Source organism: Pteropus medius, unplaced genomic scaffold (assembly GCF_902729225.1).
Source record: "Pteropus medius unplaced genomic scaffold, Ma_sr-lr_union100, whole genome shotgun sequence".
Classification (NCBI taxonomy): Eukaryota; Metazoa; Chordata; class Mammalia; order Chiroptera; family Pteropodidae; genus Pteropus; species Pteropus medius.
This window is the reverse complement of record NW_024351729.1, coordinates 6,493,425-6,514,547: the sequence shown is the minus strand read 5'-3', so window position 1 is coordinate 6,514,547 and position 21,123 is coordinate 6,493,425. Positions and strand designations below refer to the sequence as shown.

At 37.4% G+C, this 21,123-nt stretch overlaps 1 protein-coding gene across 14 annotated transcripts in view; it reads right to left on the bottom strand.

Moving 5' to 3' along the window:
* Window positions 1–19,058: 19,058 nt before the first annotated feature.
* The window catches only part of CCDC150 (coiled-coil domain containing 150), a 64,678-nt gene continuing 62,613 nt past the window's right edge, over window positions 19,059–21,123 (bottom strand). For 11 of the 14 annotated variants that reach the window (XM_039844308.1, XM_039844311.1, XM_039844312.1 and 8 more), the window contains 2 exons: window positions 19,704–19,823; window positions 19,059–19,415 (listed from right to left, as the gene is read on the bottom strand). In XM_039844308.1, coding sequence (XP_039700242.1) covers window positions 19,296–19,415; window positions 19,704–19,823 — 240 coding nt within the window. In that variant the 3' untranslated portion in view covers window positions 19,059–19,295. Of the gene's footprint in view, window positions 19,436–19,703; window positions 19,824–20,854; window positions 20,980–21,123 lie in introns of those variants that run through there. The other 3 variants (XR_005648981.1, XM_039844310.1, XR_005648982.1) reach the window with 3 other exon arrangements.

Here is a 21,123-nt window from a genome sequence, read left to right as displayed (position 1 = left end):
GTTTTTCTGTTATTTGCACTAAGAAAAGTCCTAACTGATCCCCTATCATTCCATCTTCCTTTTCATTTAGATCGATGCTTTTTAGCTATTTTCACAAGAAGGAAGGGCATAAGTGATTTTATTTGATTCTCTAAGATACCTGTTTTCTTCCAATAGATCTCTCTTTCATACACTGGCTAGCATTCCGATTGGGTTCCCCAAGAAGCAGGTATTGAGTGGTACAAAAGGTGCATTGGTGAGAAACACTAAGGAAAGAGCAAAGCAGGCTTGAGGAAAGCCTCTGAAATGACAGAGATCCATATAAGCACATGGGTTGGGGTTGGGGTAGGGGCACTCAAAAGGAACAGAAGCAATGAAGGATATAGAAAAATAAAATGCAATTAATACCCCCAGATGAGAAAATATTATATACATGGAGAAAATGTTATAAAAAACAATATTCAAATAAGAGCTTTATGAAATTAAAAACATAATTGCCAAAATTAATATTCAGTGAGAGGGTCGTGGACAATATTTTTTAAAAAAGACAAAACGGAACATTGAAGAGATGAGAAAACCAGAGAAAAATGAAAGGTCACAAAACATTCTAAATTACAAGTTCTTTGAAGCAGTTACTATACCAGATAAATTCAATTATACTTCAGGGTATTTGCTTGATAATAAGTAATTCCAGTGGGAGGAACAAACTCCTGCAATGACTTTTTTATATGCAGTAGATGGCAGTACATTTCTATAGTTTTAGGATTGTACTTCATCTGATACACTTATGCCAGCTTTTAACATTTTCCAAAAATTAAGCCTAATTTTTTTGCAGATTAATTTTTTATTTGGATTAGTGTGGGTGAGACATGATACTACATCTTCATTTCAGATGCTCCTCTTATCTGACCAAGGAAGAAGGAGAAAGATAGGGACTGATCACTTTTGTTTGTGGTGGTGATATTTTTTTTTAATAAGCAGAACAAGAAATGGGGCTCAGGATGGGGGAGGGGCATACTTAAGAATGGAGTGGTGCTTGTAAACTTTCATGAGCAGCTAAACTCAGGTATGTATTTGAGGGACTACTTGTAGTATTAATGTGTTTAGAGCCAGGTTCAGTTTACAGAATTTTTGTGTTGCCCTTTAAAATAATTTTTGTTATAAAAAAGGTGGGGAGGCTCACAAAAGGATAACAAATGTGGGCCACATGTGCTGCTCTTCAGGGCTACATGAACAATACTAGCAACTTCCAATCACAGGGCAGGTGTCACCTATTTTTTATTTGGATGGAAAAAAACTCAGCTCGGGAAATTCTTCACGTTTGAGCAATCATAAAAAGCTCTGTCTCTTGCACTGATCTCCATCAGCACTGAAAGGACAGCTGGAGCTCTAGTGTGTGTTTCTTGTCCATTTTTCAACCTTGACCAAAAAGTATCTAGCGGATATCAAGGTAACCACGTCACACAAGACAAGTTTCTAATCACACCCTGAAGATCATACCCAAAATTTACCATTTGTGGACTCAAGCAGGCTTAGAGTGAGAATTACCAGGACCACCTGGCACTTTAGTAAAGACAGGTGTCTATATTCAGAAAATGGAGTTGAAGCATGCGAAGAGAGGAAAGAGAAATTCAATAAACATGCCTCTGACTACAGCTGTATGAAAGAGGACGGCTGAAATCAATCCTGACAGAGTCAGTTCTAAAGATGTCAGTTGTTTCCTCATTCTACAGCTAGTTAGGGTTGTAGATTCTAATTTCAGGTTCTGGTTTCAGAGGGGTTTGAATGCAGCAGAACAAATGTTTCTTATTTAAGCATACCTGCACACCTATAGACTGTTGAAAGAAGTGTTTTTCTACTAATTTGCTTTATAGTATTCCGTCTTATTTAGACAGAGATGCTTGGTAAGTTTGTGTTGTGGGTGAGACATGACACTGCATCTGCATTACAGGTGCTCTTTTTTATCTGATTAAAGAAGAAAGGTAGCGACTCTGACCACTAGAGGGAGCATGACATGCCCAGAATTGCACGGGGGCTGGAAGGCTTCCAGCTGGGGGGCAGTCAGGACCACCTCATTAGGCCCCGGAGAGGCCAACAAATCCTAGAGATGCCACTGTGCTCTACAAATAGTGCTGTTTTATCTGCGAAAAAGGCTGGAAAGCACTACTTTCGAGTCAATCTCCAGACACGGAACTAGCTTCGGGGTGAGTGAAAAACAATTCACATGACTCTGTATATCCAGGGGAATATCAGATACTAAAAATATCCTGGTAACTTCAGTAGTGCTAAATGACAGAATGGGTGTTCTTCCCTCTCTCCTTAATCTCTTTCCTCTTCCCGTCCCCACTTTTTTGTAAGAGGGTCTCTTGTAAGCTTGAGAAAGGAGACACACATGGTTACCATGTTGACACATTGAAGTTCTGCTCTGTTAGTTAACATTAATAACACATAGGTCTGTTTGGCTTGCATATGATTCATGTGGAAAGACCTAAAGTTTTCCTCCAAGGATGCCTAGGACTTGTAGGAACTGATTTAACCCTCATGGGAGGGAGGGGGAACTGCATGCCTCTGTGTGTCGTCAGAATGAGTGGATTGCAGGGTACAGGCACTTTCATGCACACTGCCAAGTTGCCCCCGCTATGGCTGTACCAATTGTGTGAGGATACCTGCTTCCCCAAGCACACTTCAAACATGATATTTTTTCCCCAGCTGAGAGGTGAAAAATGGTTGTTAATTTGCATACTACTAGTAAGGTTGAAATTTATCTTCTCTTACGTTCATAAAACTTTTGGATTTTTTTCTTCTCTGAATTGCTTTTGTCATATCCTTTGCCCATTTTTTTTTTTTAAAGTGGGTCCTATTTTTCTTATTGAATTGTAGGCACTCTTTATTTAATTTGGAATTAAGTCTTCGTCACTTGTTTTTTCACTCTATGGTGCCTTTTTGTAAAACTCAAATTTTGACTTTCTGTATAATCAAATTTAGCAGTCATCCCGCCCCCCCTCCCCCATTTTTATGGCCAATGTGAAACTTCAAAAGAAAGTTGGATTGTGTTTAGGAAAGTAAAGACCCTGGAAAAATCAATGTTCTTAGGAGTCCCTGTAGAAGGCAGACTAGCCCCATCTCTATCTGGACAGACAGCAAGTAGGGAACAAACATTAGGACCGTTGAAATAGCCTGGGTGGAAAGCTAACAAGTTCTGAAACTGGAGAGGAGTCAAGTAAGTCCTGGCATCTGTGGGCCAACTTCAGGGAACTCAGAGCAAAAAATCCCCAAAACACCTGAGGTTCTACTTGTTAATTCTGATGGAAGGAGGGAAAGCTGGGGCTAGACTATAGAGAATCAGAGAAAATAACATAGGGTAGCTATTTTCAGTTAGCACGCCACCTTAAAGCAGTTAAGGCCAGAAGTGGCCTTGAAAGGTGTGGGAAGAGATGTTAACACCTATGTAGAGTATCAGGCAGTAGACATTAGAAATGTACAAGCCTCACCTGTCTGAAAAAAGCCTCCTATTTGAGATCACGGTGTCTCCTTTGGCAGAAATCCTTATTGGTGGCAGAGTACCTGCCCAAAGGCACCCTCCCTTGGTACTGGACAGGTGCACAAGTACTGAGGAGCTGTCAGGAAATGTATTGGGGGTCTCGAATGAGCCAGGTAGACGCTATCGAACATTACCTCTGTCTCCACTTGACTCCAGGCCATAAAGCCACTTTAGGTCTTTTTCTAGATTGGATGGGCGGTGAAAAGCTGTGTCACAAGGAGAGCCATGCCTAGAATTGCCAGTTCCAACTCATTGTTTTGTTATTCTATGAATTAATACTTATAAGGTCTCTGTGGGTTGAAAACAAAGTTACTTATAGTTGGGAAACCCTGTGATGAGCCTATAAATTTCCACAGAGTGTCGTCAGGGTAAAAGAAGTAGTAGACATGCACTGTTGTGCTAGAGATCCTGGGCTCATCACAGCAGGTGAGCTTGTTACGACGAGCTCCTTGAACCACTGTTAGCAATAGGCTGAAGAAGGTATCACACACATGCTTGTGTACTGTTGGAATAATACAGCTATCCAGCATTCCCCAGGGCTCCTGGGAGGGGTGAGGTCAGGGCATTAAAAACAGAGTAGTGCTTTGTACTCCCCAGCACCCAATGTAGAAATAGGTTAATATAGAAGTTGAGGGCTAGGAACAAGCATGTTGTCTACATCTGGGTGTAGACATTTGGTGAACGTTGGAAAGAGTATGGTCAGAGATCCATGACTTAAAGCAGTGCTGTCCAATAGAACTTTCTGTGATGATGTAAGTGTTCTATGTCTGTGATGTCCAATTCGGTGGGTGCTAGTTACATATGGCTATTGAGATCTTGAAATGTGGCTAGTGAAACTAAGGAACTGAATTTTAAATTATAATTAAAATTAAAACTGAAATAGCCATGTTGATTGCCATACTGGACTATACAGATTTGAGGGAACATATTAAAGAATTCATAATGGCATTATATCTGAATTTTAAAGTCCTCATGCATTTCCAATAATCCCCAATAGGTGAAAGCTATGTATGAATTATTACTAACTAAACAGACTTAGATTAATCAGTTCACTGTGCCAAGTTCACGATGCTCTGGATTGCCTAATGGGAACAGTGTGTTAGAAATATGTGTTACCAGATGCTCATGGTGGAGAAGGCAGTTTACATTTGCCAGTATGAGGCATCACTGAAGACTCAGCTGTCTTCAGCCTCTGGGTGCTTAGGAAATGAACTAGTTGGTGGTGCTACTGTAGACAATAGTTCAATGATACTGAAAGGCTTTGAAAGAGCATGAGAGACAAGTCTCTGAAGTGGTGACTCTTCTAGAGGAAATAAAGAGGGAAGAAATCTGTCACTTATTAATTGTCATTTCTGTTGCACTTCAGAGAAGTATGTGAAACACATAACTTTTAATAACTATTGACTTCAAATAGATTTTTTCCTTGGTCCATCAACTTCTAAGAATGAAGGACATGTTTTGAGTTCAATGGGTATTACAGGTCATTTGCCAGATGGTCCTGAAATCAACCTTTTACCAGTTTGACTTAGGAGTAACTGGGCATCTTGAGGACCTCTCCTGGGACTGGAAAGAGGACAGAGTACTTGCCCTTTGGATGAGAGCAGTCCAAATGCTACTGGAGGCTTTGCAACTCCCAAAGTCTTGCTTTTTGCATACTTTTATTTCAGGAGGATTTTAGGGAAAGAAACCGGTGGTATACGCTAATGGTTGCTCATCTGAACAGCAAGGCCTTATGTATCATTTGTGAGTTTAGACTATGGTCTGAAGTGGTCTCTCACAGATGTGTGCCAGGCTCCATGTGGGTACTGTGCTACCAGCCCAGAGAGGGACCCTGTGTTTGTCTCATACCAGGTGGGGCACAGGTGTAGGATACAGGAAGGTAGAAGAGAAGAAAACTCAGGAGTTGTGTGCTTGTTAATTTTGTTTGTAAAACATCAGGCTTTTTTCCTAGTCTTTTTTTTTTTTCCCCTTTAGATTAGCTGCATTTGGTGTCATTCGTAGTAATACCTCTTTATCCACAAGATGACAAAACTTTACACTCATAATCTAGTACTTTTATGGTTTTGTTCCCTTTTAAAAATTGTGACTTAATACACATAACATGAAAGTTACCATTTTAGCCATTTTTAAGTGCAGTTCTGCGGCATTAAGTATATTCACATTGTTACACAACTATCACCACCGTCACCTCCAGAACTTTTTCATCTTCCCCAGCTGAAACTCTGTACCATTTTTTCCCCTCTTTAACTGCCCCTCCACTTTCACCCCTTCTTTGGCTCCTCCCCTCCCCCACTTCCACCCTTGACCTATGGATGTTGCCATTTCCCCTTAAGAACTGGATCTCTGAAGATGGGGTGTCTCCTCCCACATGCTTGCGGCACACCCCTGGGGCCTGGTACACCCAGGGTATGGTCCTTGGCTCCACCTGGGGTGCGAACCCGGGAGCTTCTACATGTAAAGCAGACGTGCTAACCACTACACTATGGAGCCACCCCCAACTCTGTACCCTTAAACAGTAACTCTATTCTCTCTGCTCATAGGCCCTGGCAACCACCATTCTACTTATTGTCTATGAATTTGACTATCTACATCATTTAAGTGAGACCATAGGGTATTTTCCTTTTGTGACTGACTTGTTTCACTTAGTATAATGTCTTCAAGGTTCATCCATGTTGCAGCATGTGTCAGAATTTCCTTTTTAAGGCTGAATAACATTCCATTCTATAACACACCAAATTTTGTTCATCCATTGACAAGACATTTGGTTGTTTCCACCTTTGGGCTATTGTGAATAATGCTATGAACACTGGTGTACAAATATCTGTTCAAGTCCCTCTTTTCAAGTCTTTCTGGTATATACCGGGAAGTGGTGTTTTCCCCCATTAAATATATAATCTATCTGAATATAAAAGCTTGTTTTGTGTGGTAGGATGAGGTGGCAACTCACCTTTGTTTTACTAAGGCCAACTAACTAGCTTATTGTCTCAATTGACTTTACCGAAAAATTTTTTATCATTGCTTTGAAATGCCATCTGCAATGTCCACTCTGCTGGACCAGTACAGTGATCTCAGTTTCAGTGAGACACTTAAACACTCACTCACAAGACTAATAGGCCACACCTAGCATCAGCCTCACTTAGTTCTGCAGGATACAGGACAGGAATTACAGTGTCAGCAGAACAGCATCAGGATCTTACAGCAACAGTCCAGGAGGTCGTCTTTTGGCCTCTAAGTGCCAGCGCAGGTATAAGGAAAGAAGACCACACAGGACCCAAGACCTGATAGGAACCAGTCCTGCCTGTAAAAGCCCACGAACGGATTACTTTCAGGGTCCCACCAGTGTTAGTGTCCATTTATAGTCCTCCCAGCCTAGGTGCAATGCATTCATTAGGGGTCATTTTTACTATAGGCAGGATTGCCTGGTCACACAACTGACATCCACCCGATCAGGTTTCCAGGCAATTAATGCTGTGAGAAGGTAAATCCAAGGTCTTTTCCTCATGTAAAAAGAGAGAGGGTTTTGTTAATTCTTTATTCACATAATTTTTCTCACATATCAAATTCTAATAGTGACTATTTCTGGACTTTGTTCCATTAAATCTGTATTTTTGAGCCAGTACCAAATTATTTTAATGGCCGTAACTTTATAACATTTATTTTCTTTTTTTAAATAACTGTAGTGGAACTGTACTTAGCAGATGTATAAATATTTAGGGGGAAGGTCTCAAATTCTTCTAAATGTAGGGGCCAGTGAATTATTTCAAAGTGAACATAACCATGAAATCGCCCACATCAAAAAGGAGAACGTGACCAGCTCCCCTACAGGCCATCCACACTCAATCCCAGTAGTTTACCCCTGTGTGGTTTGACCTGTGTCAGTTTGGTTAAGCTGGAACTATTTCCTGGAATCCCTTTCCTTCTGTGGTCCCATGTTAGAGTTGCCCAGGGGAATCTGCAAGAAATTTAGAACATGAAAGTGAAGTAGCAGCCATTATTCTGTGACTATCATGATGGTTAGATGTTCCCCACATCTAACAGAGAATTAACAAACAGATGTTGGTGGGTTCTATTTATCCTTTCTCTTCCCTACTCTGTTTCCAGCTCATCTTCCTTACTGCCAGCTCTGCTATCCCAAAGTAAACCAAACCTACCCATACATGCCACAACTTTCCATAGGTGTTCGTTCACCAGTTCCCCGCTGTGCTGACCCTGGACAAGCATGACTTCCCAGATTCCCCTGCAAACCACATCTGGGCTTCAGGAAGGCTGGTTAATGGCTGCTCTGATCCTCTGATCCCCTCTGGACCTCTAATCCCTCCACTTCCTCCATTGTGCAGGTCTTATTTAAGAAAACTCAGTGATTCTACTTTCCTAATGGAACCTCTATAGAGGCTATTGATTTTTGTATGTTTGATTTATATCTTGCTACTTAATTCTTTCATTGAGTTAGTTTTATTATTCCCTGAAGCTTTCCGGGTATACTGCCATGTCATCTGCAAATAGATAATTTCACTTTTGATTTATCCATTCTTATGCCTTGATTTTTTCTAACTGCATTGTTTAATACTTCCATTTATATAATGTTGAATAGTAATGGAGATAGTGGGCATCCTCACCTTAATGTCAGGAATAAGATTGTATATAAAATGAGATACACATTTTTATTTATATGTATATTTGATCATGTTGTTTTAAAACCCTCTCAATTCCTATTTTCTTGCATATTTATATCTTCAGTGGGTGTTGAATTTTATCAAAGACTTTTTCAGCATCTATGTAAATATGATTTTTCCCCCTAGATTTTTAATGATTTTTCCCTTTAGATTTTTTTTGATGTGTAATTGACATATTAGTTTCAGGTACAAAACATATTGATTCAATATTTGTATGTATTAGAAATCACCACATAAGTCTAATTAATATTCATTACCATACATAGTTACAAACACTTTTTTCTTGTGAGGAGAACTTTTAAGGTCTACTCTCTTATATGCAACACTGTATTATTAACTATAGTCACCATGCTGTACATTACATCCCCATGACTTATAACTGGAAGTTTGTACCTTTTGACCCCTTTCAGTCATTTCGCACACCCTTCACCCCTGCCTCTGGCAATCAGTCTGTTTTCTGTATTTATTGTAAACTTGGTTTTAGTTGATATTTTGGTTTGGTTTTTAGAGTTCACATACAGCTGAGATCATACAGTATTTCTCTCTCTCTGACTTACTGCACTTAGTATAATGCCCACAAGGTCAATCCATGTTGTTGTAAATGGCAAGATTTCACTCTTTTTTATGGTTGAGCAATATTCTGTTATATATACATACCACATCTTTATCCATCCATCAATAAACATATAGGTTGCTTCTGCATTTTGGCTACTGTAAATGATGCTTCAATGAAGGTAGGGGTGCATATATCTTTTTGAATTAGTGTTTTTCTTCAGAGATTCATAAGTAGAATTGCTGGGTCATATAGTTTTATTTTTAATAGTTTGAAGAACTTTTGTACTGTTTTCCATAGTGGCTGCACTAATTTAAAATTCCACCAACAGTGCAGAGGTTTCCCTTTTATCCACATCCTCGCCAACACTTATGTGTTGTCTTTTTCATAATATCACTTCAAATGTGTTAGAATGGCTATCTTTTTTTTTTTTTGTGCTCTGATGCATACTTTATTTTCAGAAATAAAGATCTAAGCACAGACTTAACAGTTACTATTTATATATTCCAGAATTTCAGGCTTTTTTTTTTTTTTAAGTGGAAGGCTGCTTAACCTTTAATTTTACTTTTTTCAATTACAGCTGACATACATTATTATTAGTTTCAGGTGTACAATACAGTGATTATACATTTATATAACTTACAAAATGATCATCCCAATAATTCTAGTACTCATCTGACACCATACATAGTTATTAAAATATTATTGACTATGCTGTACTTTACATCCCAATGACTGTTTTTTATTACTGGCAGTTTGAACATCTAATCCCTTCACCTTTTTCATACATCCCCCAACTCCATTCCCATCTGATAACCATCAATTTGTTCTCTGTACCTATGAGTTTTTGTTTTGTTTATTCGTTTTTTAGATTCCACATGTAAGTGAAATCACATGGTATTTGTCTTTCTCTGACTTATTTCACTTAGCATAATACCCTCTAGGTCCATTCATGTTGTTGCAAATGGCAAGATTTCCTTTTTTATGGCTAAGTCCATTGCATATATGTACTACTTCTTCATCTATTGATGGACACTTAGGTTGCTTCCATATCTTGGCTATGGTAAATAATGCTACAGTAAACAGAAGGGTGCACAGATCTTTTCATATTAGTGTTTTGGATTTCTTCAGATAAATGCCCAGAAGTGGAATTGCTGGGTCATATGGTAGTTCTATTTTTAATTTTTTGAAGACACTCTATACTGTTGTTTCCATAGTGGCTGTACCAATTTGCAATCCCACCAACAGTGCACATACTTGCCAACACTTGTTTGTTGATCGATGACAGTCATTCTGACAGATGTGAAGTCATATCTCATTGTAGTTTTAATTTACATATCCCTGATGATTAGTGATGTTGAGCATCATTTCATGTCTATTGGTCTTCTGTATGTCCTTCTTTGGAGTAATGTCTATTCAGGTCCTCTGCCCATTTTTTAATCAGATTGTTTTCTTTTTGTGGTGTTAAGTTCTATGAATTCCTTATATATTTTAGATATAACCCTTAATCGGATAGATCATTGACAAATATCTTGTCTCATTCAGTAGTTTGTCATTTTGTTTTGATGAACAAAATGTTGATGGTTTCCTTTGCTGTGCAAAACCTTTTTAGTTGATGTAGTTCCATTTGTTTATTTTTCCTTTTGTTTTCCTTGCCTAAGGAGACATACCCAAAAAATTACTAAGAGTGATGTCATAGAGTTTACTGCCTATGTTTTTTCTTCAAGGACTTTTATGGTTTCAGGTCTTACACTTAAGTCTTTAATTCATTGAGTTTATTCTTGTATACAGTGTAAAAAAGTGATCCACTTTCATTCTTCTGCACAAATCTGTCCAGTTTTCCCAACATCGTTTATTGAAGAAACTGTCTTTACCACATTGTATATGCTTGCCTCCTTTGTCATAGATTAACTGACTCATATAGGTGTGGATTTATTTCTTGGCTTTCTCTTCTGTTCCACTGATCTATATGTCTGTTTTGATGCCAGAAGTATACTTTGATGACTACAACTTTACAATAGTTTGAAATCAGGGAGTATGATGCCTCTAGTTTTGTTCTTTTTTCTCAAGATTGCTTTGGCTATTCATGGTTTTTTTTTGTTTTTTTTTTGTGGTTCCATACAAATTGTAGGGTTGTTTATGTAAAAAATGTCATTGGAATTTTGAAAGGGATTACCTTGAATCTGTAGATTGCTTTGGACAGTATGGACATTTCAGCAATTCTTTAAATCCATGAGCATGGAATATCTTTCCTTTTTTATTTGAGTCTTCAATTTCTCTTCTCAATGTTATAGTTTTCAGTGTATAGGTCTTTCACCTCCTTGGTTAAATTTATTACTAGGTATTTCATTCTATTTGATATGATTGTAAATGGGAGTTTTCTTAATTTCTTTCTAATAGTTATTTGTGTCAAGAAATGCAGTAGATTTCTATATGTTGATTTTGTATTCTGCAACTTTACTGGATTCATTTATTGTAGCAGTTTTGGGTGAAGTCTTTAGAATTTTCTATATATAATCTCACATCATCTACAAAATGTGAGTTTTATTTTTTCCTTTCCTATTTGGATGCCTTTTATCTCTGTTACTGTGCTCTGCTCCAATACTGTGTTGAGTAGATGTGGCAAGAGTAGACATCCCTGTCTTGTTCTTGATCTCAGAGGAAAAGATTTGGGCTTTTTATCACTGAGTACGTTAGCTGTGGGCTTGTCATACATGGCCTTCATTTTGTTTCATCTATACCTAGTTTATTGAGGTTTTTAAAAAAACCATAAATGATGTTGAATTTTGTCAAATGCTTTTTCCGCATCTACTGAGATAATATAGTTTTTATCTTTTATTTTGTTAGAGTAGTATATCATAAGATTGATTTGTGGATGTTGAACCATCCTTGCATCTCTGAAATAATCCCATGTATTCATGGGTGTAGAATCCTTTCAATGTATTGTTAAATTCGGTTTGCTAATATTTTGAGGATTTTTGCATCTATGTCCTGTTACTTTCTTTTCTTGTGGTTTTGGTATTGGGGTAATGCTGGCCTAATAAAATGAGTTTGGGAGCCTTCCCTCCTCTATTTTTTGGAAGAGTTTGAGAAGGATTGGTATCAATTCTCCTTTGAATGTTTGATAGAATTCACCAGTTAGGCTATCAGGGCCTGAACTTTTGTTTGTTGGGTGTCTTTTGATTACTGATTCAATCATCTAACCTAGTAAGTTAGTCTTCAGATTTTCTATTTCTTCGTGATTCAATCTTGGTAGGTTTTGTTTCTAGGAATTTGTCCATTTCTTCTACATTGCCAATTTGTTAAGGTATACTTGTTTATAGTAGTCTCTTATGATCTTTTATATTTTAGCGACATTAGTTGTAATACCTCTTTTTGTTCGATTTTATTTGAGACCTCTCTATTTCGGTGAGACTACCTAAAGGTTTGTCAATGTTATCTTTTCAAATAACCAGCTCTTGGTTTCATTGATCTTTTCGGTTGTCTTTTTAGGCTCTATTTATTCCCACTCTGGTCTTTTTCTTTCCTTCTACTAACTCTGGACTTTGTTTTTTTTTTTTTTCCTAGTTCTTTGAGTTATAAAGTGAGGTTGTTTGAAATAGCTGTTTCCTGAGATACACATTTATCACTACGAATTCCTCTCTTTGAAAGGCTTTTGCTGCATCCCATAAATTTTGGTATCTTGTATTTCCATTTTCATTGTCTCAAGTAATTTTTAAATTTCTCCATTGACTCTTGATTTTTCAGTAGCATTTTGTTTCATCTCCACATATTTGTGAATTTTCCAGTTTCTTTTTGTAATTAATTTCTAGTTTCATACCATATGGTTGGAAAAGATGCTTGATATGATTTAATGTTCTTTTATTAAGAGTTGTTTCGTGGCCTAACATATAATCTATCCTAGAGAATGTTCCATGTATACTACAGAAGAATATATATTCTGTTCTTGGAATGTTCTGTATAAACCTGGTAATCCATGCAGCCTAATATGTTGCTTAAGGACAATGTTTCCTTATTGGGTGATCTATCTACTCATGTAATTAGGTTATTACTACTATTATTGTATTGCTCTCTATTCTTTCATGTCTATTAATATTTTCTTTATATATTTAGGTGCTCTCCTGTGTTGGGTGCATAAATACTTAAAAATGTTATATCCAAAAAGGATTAAACCCCTTTTCATTATATAATGACTTTCTTTGTCTCTTATTATAGTCTTTAAGATTATTTTGTCTGTGTAAGTGTAACTACCCCACCTTTCCTATGGTTTCCATTTGCATGGAACATCTTTTTCCATCCCTTCACTTTCAGTCTGTGTCCTCACATCTGAAGTGAGTCTCCTGTAGGCAGCATATAGATGGGTTTTGTTCTGTTGTCCATTCAGCCACTCTGTCTTTTGGACAAGTTAGTCCATTTACATCTAAAGTAATTATTGATAGCTGTGTACTTACTGCTATTTTGTTGTTTTCTGGATATTTTGTAGTTCCTCTTTCTTCCTTCCTTTGCTTTCTTCCTTTGTGGTTTGATGACTTTCTTTAGTGGTATGATTAGGTTGATTTCTTATTATATTTTGTGTGTCTACTGTAAGTTTTTGCTTTGTGGTTACCATGAGACTTACATATAATAACAACCTGTATAACAGTCTATTTTCAGTTGATAACAATTTAAGTTTGAATACATTTTAAAGCTCTACATTTTAACCCTACTCAATGTTTTGATGTCACATTTTACATTTAATCTTGTGTATCACTTAATTATTGTAGTTATTTTTACTCCTTTTGCCGTTTAACCTTCACATTAGCTTTGTAGATGATTAATTCACTACATCTACTGTATATTTACCTTTACCAGTGAGATTTATACTTTCATATGTTTTCTTGTCACTAATTAGCAACCTTTCTTTTTAGCTTAAAGAAATTCCTTTTAACATTTCTTGTAAGGCTTAGTGGTGATGAACTCCTTTAGCTTTTGCTTGTTTAGAAAACGCTCCAATTCTGAATGATAACTTTGCCAGGAACCATATTCTTGGTTGGAAGTTTATTTTATTTTGGCATTTTAAGTATATTGTGCCACTCCCTTCTGGCCTGCAAAGTTTCTACTGAAAAATATGATAGTGTTATGGAGGTTCCCAGTAAGTAACAAGTTGTTTTTCTCTTGCTGCTTTTAAGAATCTCTCCTTGTCTTTAATTTGACATTTCAATTATAATGTGTCTTTGTGTGAGTCTCTTTGCTTTCAGCTTATTTGAAACTCTTTGGGCTTCTTGGATCTTGGATGTCTGTTTACTTCCCCAGGTTAGGGAAGTTTCCAGACATCATTTCATCTGCTCCTTTCTCTTTGTCTTTTTCTAGGACCCCTGAAATGCAAATGTTAGTCTGCTTGATGTTGTCCCAGAAGTCTGTTAAGCTACCTTTACTTTTTTTAATCTTTTTTTTTTTTTTTTGCTGCTCTGAATAGGTAGTTCCATTACCTTATCTGATCTTTTTTCTGCTTCATCTAGTCTGTTAAACCCCTCTGGGGTATTCTTCAACTCTGTAACTTCTATTTGGTACTCTTATATTTTCTGTCTTCTTGTTGAAGTTCTGTGTTCAACCATTCTTCTCCCAAGTTCAGTGAGCATATTTATGACCATTACTTTGAGCTCTTAAGCAGGAGAATTAGTTATCTCCATCTCATTAAGGTTTTTTTCCCCTGAGGTTTCATCTTTTTCTTTTTTTTTTTCATTTGGAACATATTCCTATGTTTCCTCATTTTGCACTTTTTTCCATGTATCAGATAAAACAGCCCTATCTCAGTCTTGAAGGTGTAACCTCTTGTAGGAGATGAACCTTATTGTTCAACCTTGTCCTAACTCTTGGTTTTCTCTCAAACCTTTGTGATTGTACAAGTAGCCTATTTTATTTTTAATAGCTCCCAGTTGCTGAGGGTGTGCTAAGACCTGTCAGTGTCCCAAAGGGAAGGGAAAATCTCAGTACCTAGATTCAGGCTGACTGGAAGCCAGACTCTCAGACAGCAGACTGTATGTAAATATATACAGTCTTATGAAACTGCAAGCATAAGCCCTACTGGCTACCAGATGAGGTGATCTGGAAGTGAAGTGTCTCTGGGTGATAGTCGTAAAAACCAGGGATCCAGAAAAGTGTACAAGTTCTTTTCTGGAAGATACTGGTGAAATAAATGAAGCAGAGGTAGAGCGCAAAGATGGCATCCCTCTGCTCCATTCCCTGAGAGCACCGCCACAGGTCTCTAGATGTATGCCAGACCTGAAGCCTGACTCTCAGGCTTAGGCTCCAGGACAAGAAAATAGGCTTCTTTCACAGAAGGACTGGAGGTTGTGTTTCAATTTGTTGTCTGTGCAGTGCTCTGGGGGTAGTAGTCTTCCGAGAACTGTCTCTCTGACTGTTACAGTGCTATGGGACCCAGGAATTCAAAGCTCCCCCCTCCCCACTAGCCACCAGAGCCAGGCTGTCTAGAGGCAGCAACTGCAAAAATCAGGGCACCAGACATAAAACCTGGGTATCAGATATGTGTGAAACTTCCCTTACATGCGTTATTGGTGCTGGGTATTGTGACAGGGAAAGTGAAGATGACATCTACCAAGGGGGAAAAAAAAGTTCTGGAGAAAAAAAATGGTACTTGCTGGCTTTAAGGTAGAGGGAATGTTCAAATGCGGCACCTGATGGTTGAAGGGTAAAGATGGCACTTATCAAGAGGGGAAAAAAATGTCTAGAGTTAAAAAAAGGTACTGCTGGCTTTAGCAAGGCAGAGTGAAAACTCAATAATGGCACTTGACAGTGCCTCTGTCCCTGGAGAGTATTCCACCGGGCCCCTGCCCATCGAGCCAGTGCTTTAAGATTAGCAAATGAATCTTTCCCATAAAGTCTGGCCACTTTTCAAATGGCTGCTTCTGTGATGGGCCCTGGAGCAACACAGTATGTGACAGAAACCATATACAACCCTCAAAGCCTGTAATATTAACCGACTCTTTACAGTAAAAATTTGCTGACCTCTGTTCCTGTAGATTTCTCAAAAAGGAGGTACACGGTACAGAATTCTCTAACTTCCTATGTATTTATAACCAATTTTCTATAGTTTTGATATTTGGGGGACAGTTTAGCTGGATATAAAACCCTTGGTTCACACATATTGTTTTTTAAAAAAAATTCTACTTATATTAACTTTAATTGCTGCTACCACAACCTTGGTGGCTTAAAATAATAAACTTATCTCACAGTTTCTGTGCATCAGGAACCCACATACAATGGGGCTTAGTCTCAGGATTTTACAGGATGAAATCGAGGTGTCAACTGAGCTGTTATCTTTTCTGGAGGTCTGGGAAAGAATCTGCTTCCAAGCTCATTCTGGTTGTTGCCAGACTTCAGTTCCTTGAAGTTTTAGTACTGAGCTCTTCATTTATGGCTGGCTTTCAGCAGGGGCTGCTCTCAGCTCCTGAAGGCCACTTGTATTCCTTACCATTTGGCTTTCTCCATCTTCAAGCCAGCAAGGGCACATTAAATCTGTGCTTCAAATCTTTGACTTCCCCTTCTGCAACCAACCGAAGGAAATGGCTTTTAAAGGACTTACGTGACTAGGTCAGGCTCACCAGTATAATCTCCCTTTCTTAAAGTCAGCTATGATATATAATCTAATCATGGGAGTAAAATTCATTTTCACAGTTCCAGGGATGATGCAGGCATGTACACCAGAGGGTGGAAAATCTTGGGGCCTGCCTACCTTAGGATTCCAGCTACCATACTGCTTTGCTCTATTGTCATCTTGCTTACTGTGTTGGGTTTTTAAAAATTGAATATACTTGATGTATAACTGTGTAAATTTAAGGTATACGTTTCAATTTAAAACATTCATATATTGTAATAATGATTGCCATTGTAGCAATATTTATTACCTTATTACTTTGCACAATGATCCCTTTTTAGTGGTCGGATAATTCAGTTTTGGTCTCTTAGCAAGTTTGATGATTATAGTATAATTTTGTTGTCTATATTCATTATATTGTGCATTACATCTCTATGGTTTATTTACTAATTGCAAGAATGTGCCCTTAAATAACATCAGTCTTATCCTGCCATCCCCTAGTATAGTGTGTTGGTTTTTAAATGTCGGATGCCAGTCTCTTTTGCCTTAGTAAGTTTTTTGATCTTTTTGCCTGTAGACCTTGAGAATACTTTGCCTTTAAAATCTAATATTTTTATTAGACTATGTCTCAGAATTGATCATCTGGTTTTTCTCAGGTACGTGGTAAGTCCTTTCAATATGTATTTCAAATATATATTCTTTCTATTTTTGGAAAGTGTTCTTGGAATATAGTTTTAAATATTACCTCTGTTCTACTTTTTTTTTTTCTTCCTCAGGGGCATCAACAACATGAATATTATTCCTTTGCCTATCTTCCATTATTTTTTCTCTTACCCTTTTGTCAATTTCATTTCCTTGGTGGTTTTCCTGCCTTTCTTCAATGACTCTTATTTTCATCTGAATCTATTCTCTTTTGGGCATCTTGTAACTTATTCTTCATTTCTTTTAGCCCCCCCCTTCACTAGCTTCCTTTTTGTCTTTCCTGTTTTTTTTTGAGGGGGATGGGGTTATGGGTGGGAGTCTGCCTTTGCCTACTATAAAGTCTTGTGAGCTGAGGCAGAGCCAAAGTATGAGAAAGCATGCGTTAGGTTTAGGTGACTTTTCTATATTTAGCTATTCTGAAGATTTGATGTTGTCTGCCTTCAAGTTATGCATAGAATGTGGTTTTGTATAGAATTTACTTTTCCTTCCTTATTTCATGTTGCTTGTGAAGGAAATATTGGGAGATAAATAGCTATGCAGTTGCCACTGCCTTTAGCTACCGAGAAGTCCCTATATGTAGGTTATTAAAGAATTGGTTTTTAAAGCTTCAGGAAGAGCTTGTGGCTGTCTTATATAAATCTGGAGGAAAAGAAGTGCCAATATAAGAAAAACCTAGCATCTGCTCAGAGCTCTCTGGTTGTAGTGTTAATGAAGTTTGGTTAGTGACCACCTTGGTGTATTTCCTCTACTTACAATGTTTTTACTGTTGTGATAGACATCAGTGGTTTTGATCTGAAACTACCTCCTTGATTTCCTTTGGGGAACCACCCTGTTTCAACGATGGGTACATCTCATGTCCAGACCTAACCAATTAGTGTATAATTCATCTTTCAAGTCACAGTGATTGATTGATTGGTCAAGGGTAGACATGTGATCAGTCAATCCAATGAGACTCAGTCCTGGATCTGTTATTAGAACTGGAGTTGGTAAGCAGAAAATATTCCATAGTCAGTTTTAGTCTTGTGTATGTTGTACTTTGTTTCTGACCATTTATAGAAGGGCTTACATTAGCAAAAAGCTTAGAGTCTTTATTGCCCAAAGAAGCCCAAGGTAGAAAACATGATACAGCACAGTGCCAACATAAAGCCATCTTGCTCAATGAAATGAGATTGATCACCAGATCTATCTTGAGAAGATAGATGCAAAGTATTATCAAATAGTAAAGTTTTAAAAAAGAAATTTTGCTTTTTCAAATAGTATTCTGGGATAAACCCAACAGGTGAAGTAAAGGAAACCTTATCTCTTCTTTTTGTTAGTGGGCTCAGATCTAAACTAGGGAATTTAATAAATTGAAATGTGAAACCATTTTAGAAAATATCTACTATGTGGCTAGATGTTTTGAGAGAGGATAAGAAAGTAAAGAGCCTATGACTCTGTAAAACTGACCCCCTGAGATAAAACTAGACCAAAAGATCTTCGGTTAAGAATCGGAAGCCTATTGATCAAGAATCCAGGAGATACTGAAAACAAAGGGTCACTGAAATAACAATTGTCCAATACTGGCTAGCAAACTGAAAAATAATTATCCAAAATCTGTCTAAGGGAGACATTAATCCACAACAATTCCTGTCCTCCTCCTAGACTCTCAAGTGGAACAATCCAGTGTGCTGTTGATATTACTATTATCTGCAATCCAGCAGAGCAGACTGCTATATTTAATAAACTTCTTTGTAACATTTATAGCTTCCTTGGACATTTCCAATCTGAGATATATAAGTATAGAGATATTAGTCTTATTAAAGATGTACTGGTAATTACTCAGTATAGGACATAAGCTTATAAGACAGTGGAGTTTTTACCATTTTCCTGGTGATTCTATTTCTAAGGATTACTGGATGTTAAATTGGGATATTTCATTGAAACAAAGTATTACTTAGTTGCTGCATCATCTAGTACTTCAGTAAATGCTTTTTGATAAAATGTACTAAGAAAAATAGTCAATTATACAACAGCATCTCCTATCATACAACAAATTAATATAAATTTATTGGGTGGAAAATGGGGAAAGGGACAAAGATGGGGTGGTTCTGTATTGATATCAGAGTTCATATAAGGATAAACTCAGGTCCAAAATATTCAGCCCACATGAAAGACTTCATGTTCTGATGACTGTGAAACAGGCCAGCCCTAGCTGCTGGGCTCAGGGAATCATGACCGTGTAACTGTAAACGAAGAAGCTCCTCTGTCAGGACATCACTTTCTCTCTAGGTCAGCATGATACTTCTTGGGTGCAAGTCTAATATTCTGTTTACTCTCCCACCGATGTAGAACAGACTGGTTAGGCATGACGTCGTGCCTTTTATCTTCTTGGTCCTGTTGGAAAGAAGTCACACCTAACACTGTTCAAAACTAACTGCAGAGCTGGGGACTTATTTTGTCTTTATAAATATTCATCAAAGTGGGTGGTTTTAATCTAGACAGTTTAGGAGAGGTGGAGCTTTTAAGAAAAAAAATTTAGTTCATAGATTTCCTAGCAGTAATTTCAAGAAATCTAAGGATTAGTAAAGAGAGTAGCTGGATGAAGAGAGAACCTCCGTAATTAGAAATCTGAGAAGAAACAAATCCAGACTTGCTTAAAACAGCACTATCTAAATGCCCTACCTCTTCCCTCCACGTGTTTTCCCGGGGAAGCCTCTGCAACCGGTTTTTTGTCAGCTCAAGTTGCAGGCCATCGAATCTGCACTTAAACCAGCGGTGAGCTTCTTCCAGGTTAGCTGTTATCTGAACATATAAATGTTATCATTAAAATAATTACAACAGTTATAAATTTTTAACGTTATTAGTTTGACTTTTTATCTACATATTAAGACCAAAATTCTGACTGCAAGAACCCTGCAACCTATTTTGAATAATATACATCCTACAGATGAATGAGAAAGCAATTCCTGAATACAGAGTTAAAGAATGCATGCAGGCTTGATGCTTTTTATGCATTTGTTAATATTTCCTGGATGTGAACTAAGGTAAGAGAGGGCGCAGAAGAAAATAAGAATGAACATACAAAAATGGCACTGAAGATGAATATGGTAGTTCAAACCATTTTTTTTTTTGGAATTTTTGAGTTCTATTCTCTACTTTTCCAAAGTCCCTAAACTAGATTTTTCTGTTGTGTTTTATAGTAATAAAAAGTAATAGAATGAATTAGTAAAAACCTGGAGCAGCTTAGTATAAGTTGTATTCTTTGATACTTTAGCTCATAAGCGCAAACTTCCAAATTATCTTTATTAGGCTTGAAAACAGTCCCTCTGATAGTTTATTTTTGAAGATGAACTGGAATCAGTATTCATTTATTTGACAAATGTTTACTGAGTGCCAATATATGCTTGGCCCTTTTCTAAGTATTTGGGATACTTTGGTATTTTCAAGGTAGAGCCAATAGATTTTTATATGAAGGTTGCTTCAAAACAGCTCCAGAACATAATCTTCTAAAATAAGAAGTAATATGACTTGTTTATTAGACAGAATTTTCATTTTCTGATTCTGAAGTCTGAGAGGGCATCGTCAGGCCTGTTCAGATAGAGATTTTTATCTCCACCACCTGGTGCCTGCCATATAATAGGGCCTCAATAATGTGCTACCATGTACTTGCCCTATATTAACCAGGTCATAGTGTAGGTATAAAGTAGATAAGAAAATAGAGCTCCCTTGGTCATTTAATTTTTAGAAAGCTACAAAGCTGAAATATGTTCCAGGTCTGTTTGTGTATCCTAATGACAGTGACACTCCCACCCCCAAACCAAACCCAACCACACCTTTCTATAGCACTTTTTACCAGGAGTGGAGGGAAAGATGCTTGAAATGGCATTGTACATGATGTTTCCTCTTGTATGGCGAATGAGAAGGCAGCTAACATTTACTGACACTTATTCTGAGCCATCTAGCAGAATAACAAAGTAGTAGATATTAACTTCCTGACTTTTATGGATGTGGTAACTGATGAGTTAAAGTAAACATAACTTCCTTAAGGGCACAGTGTCACAGCTGACATTCAAACTCAGGTTTGTCGCAGTCCATGTTCTTT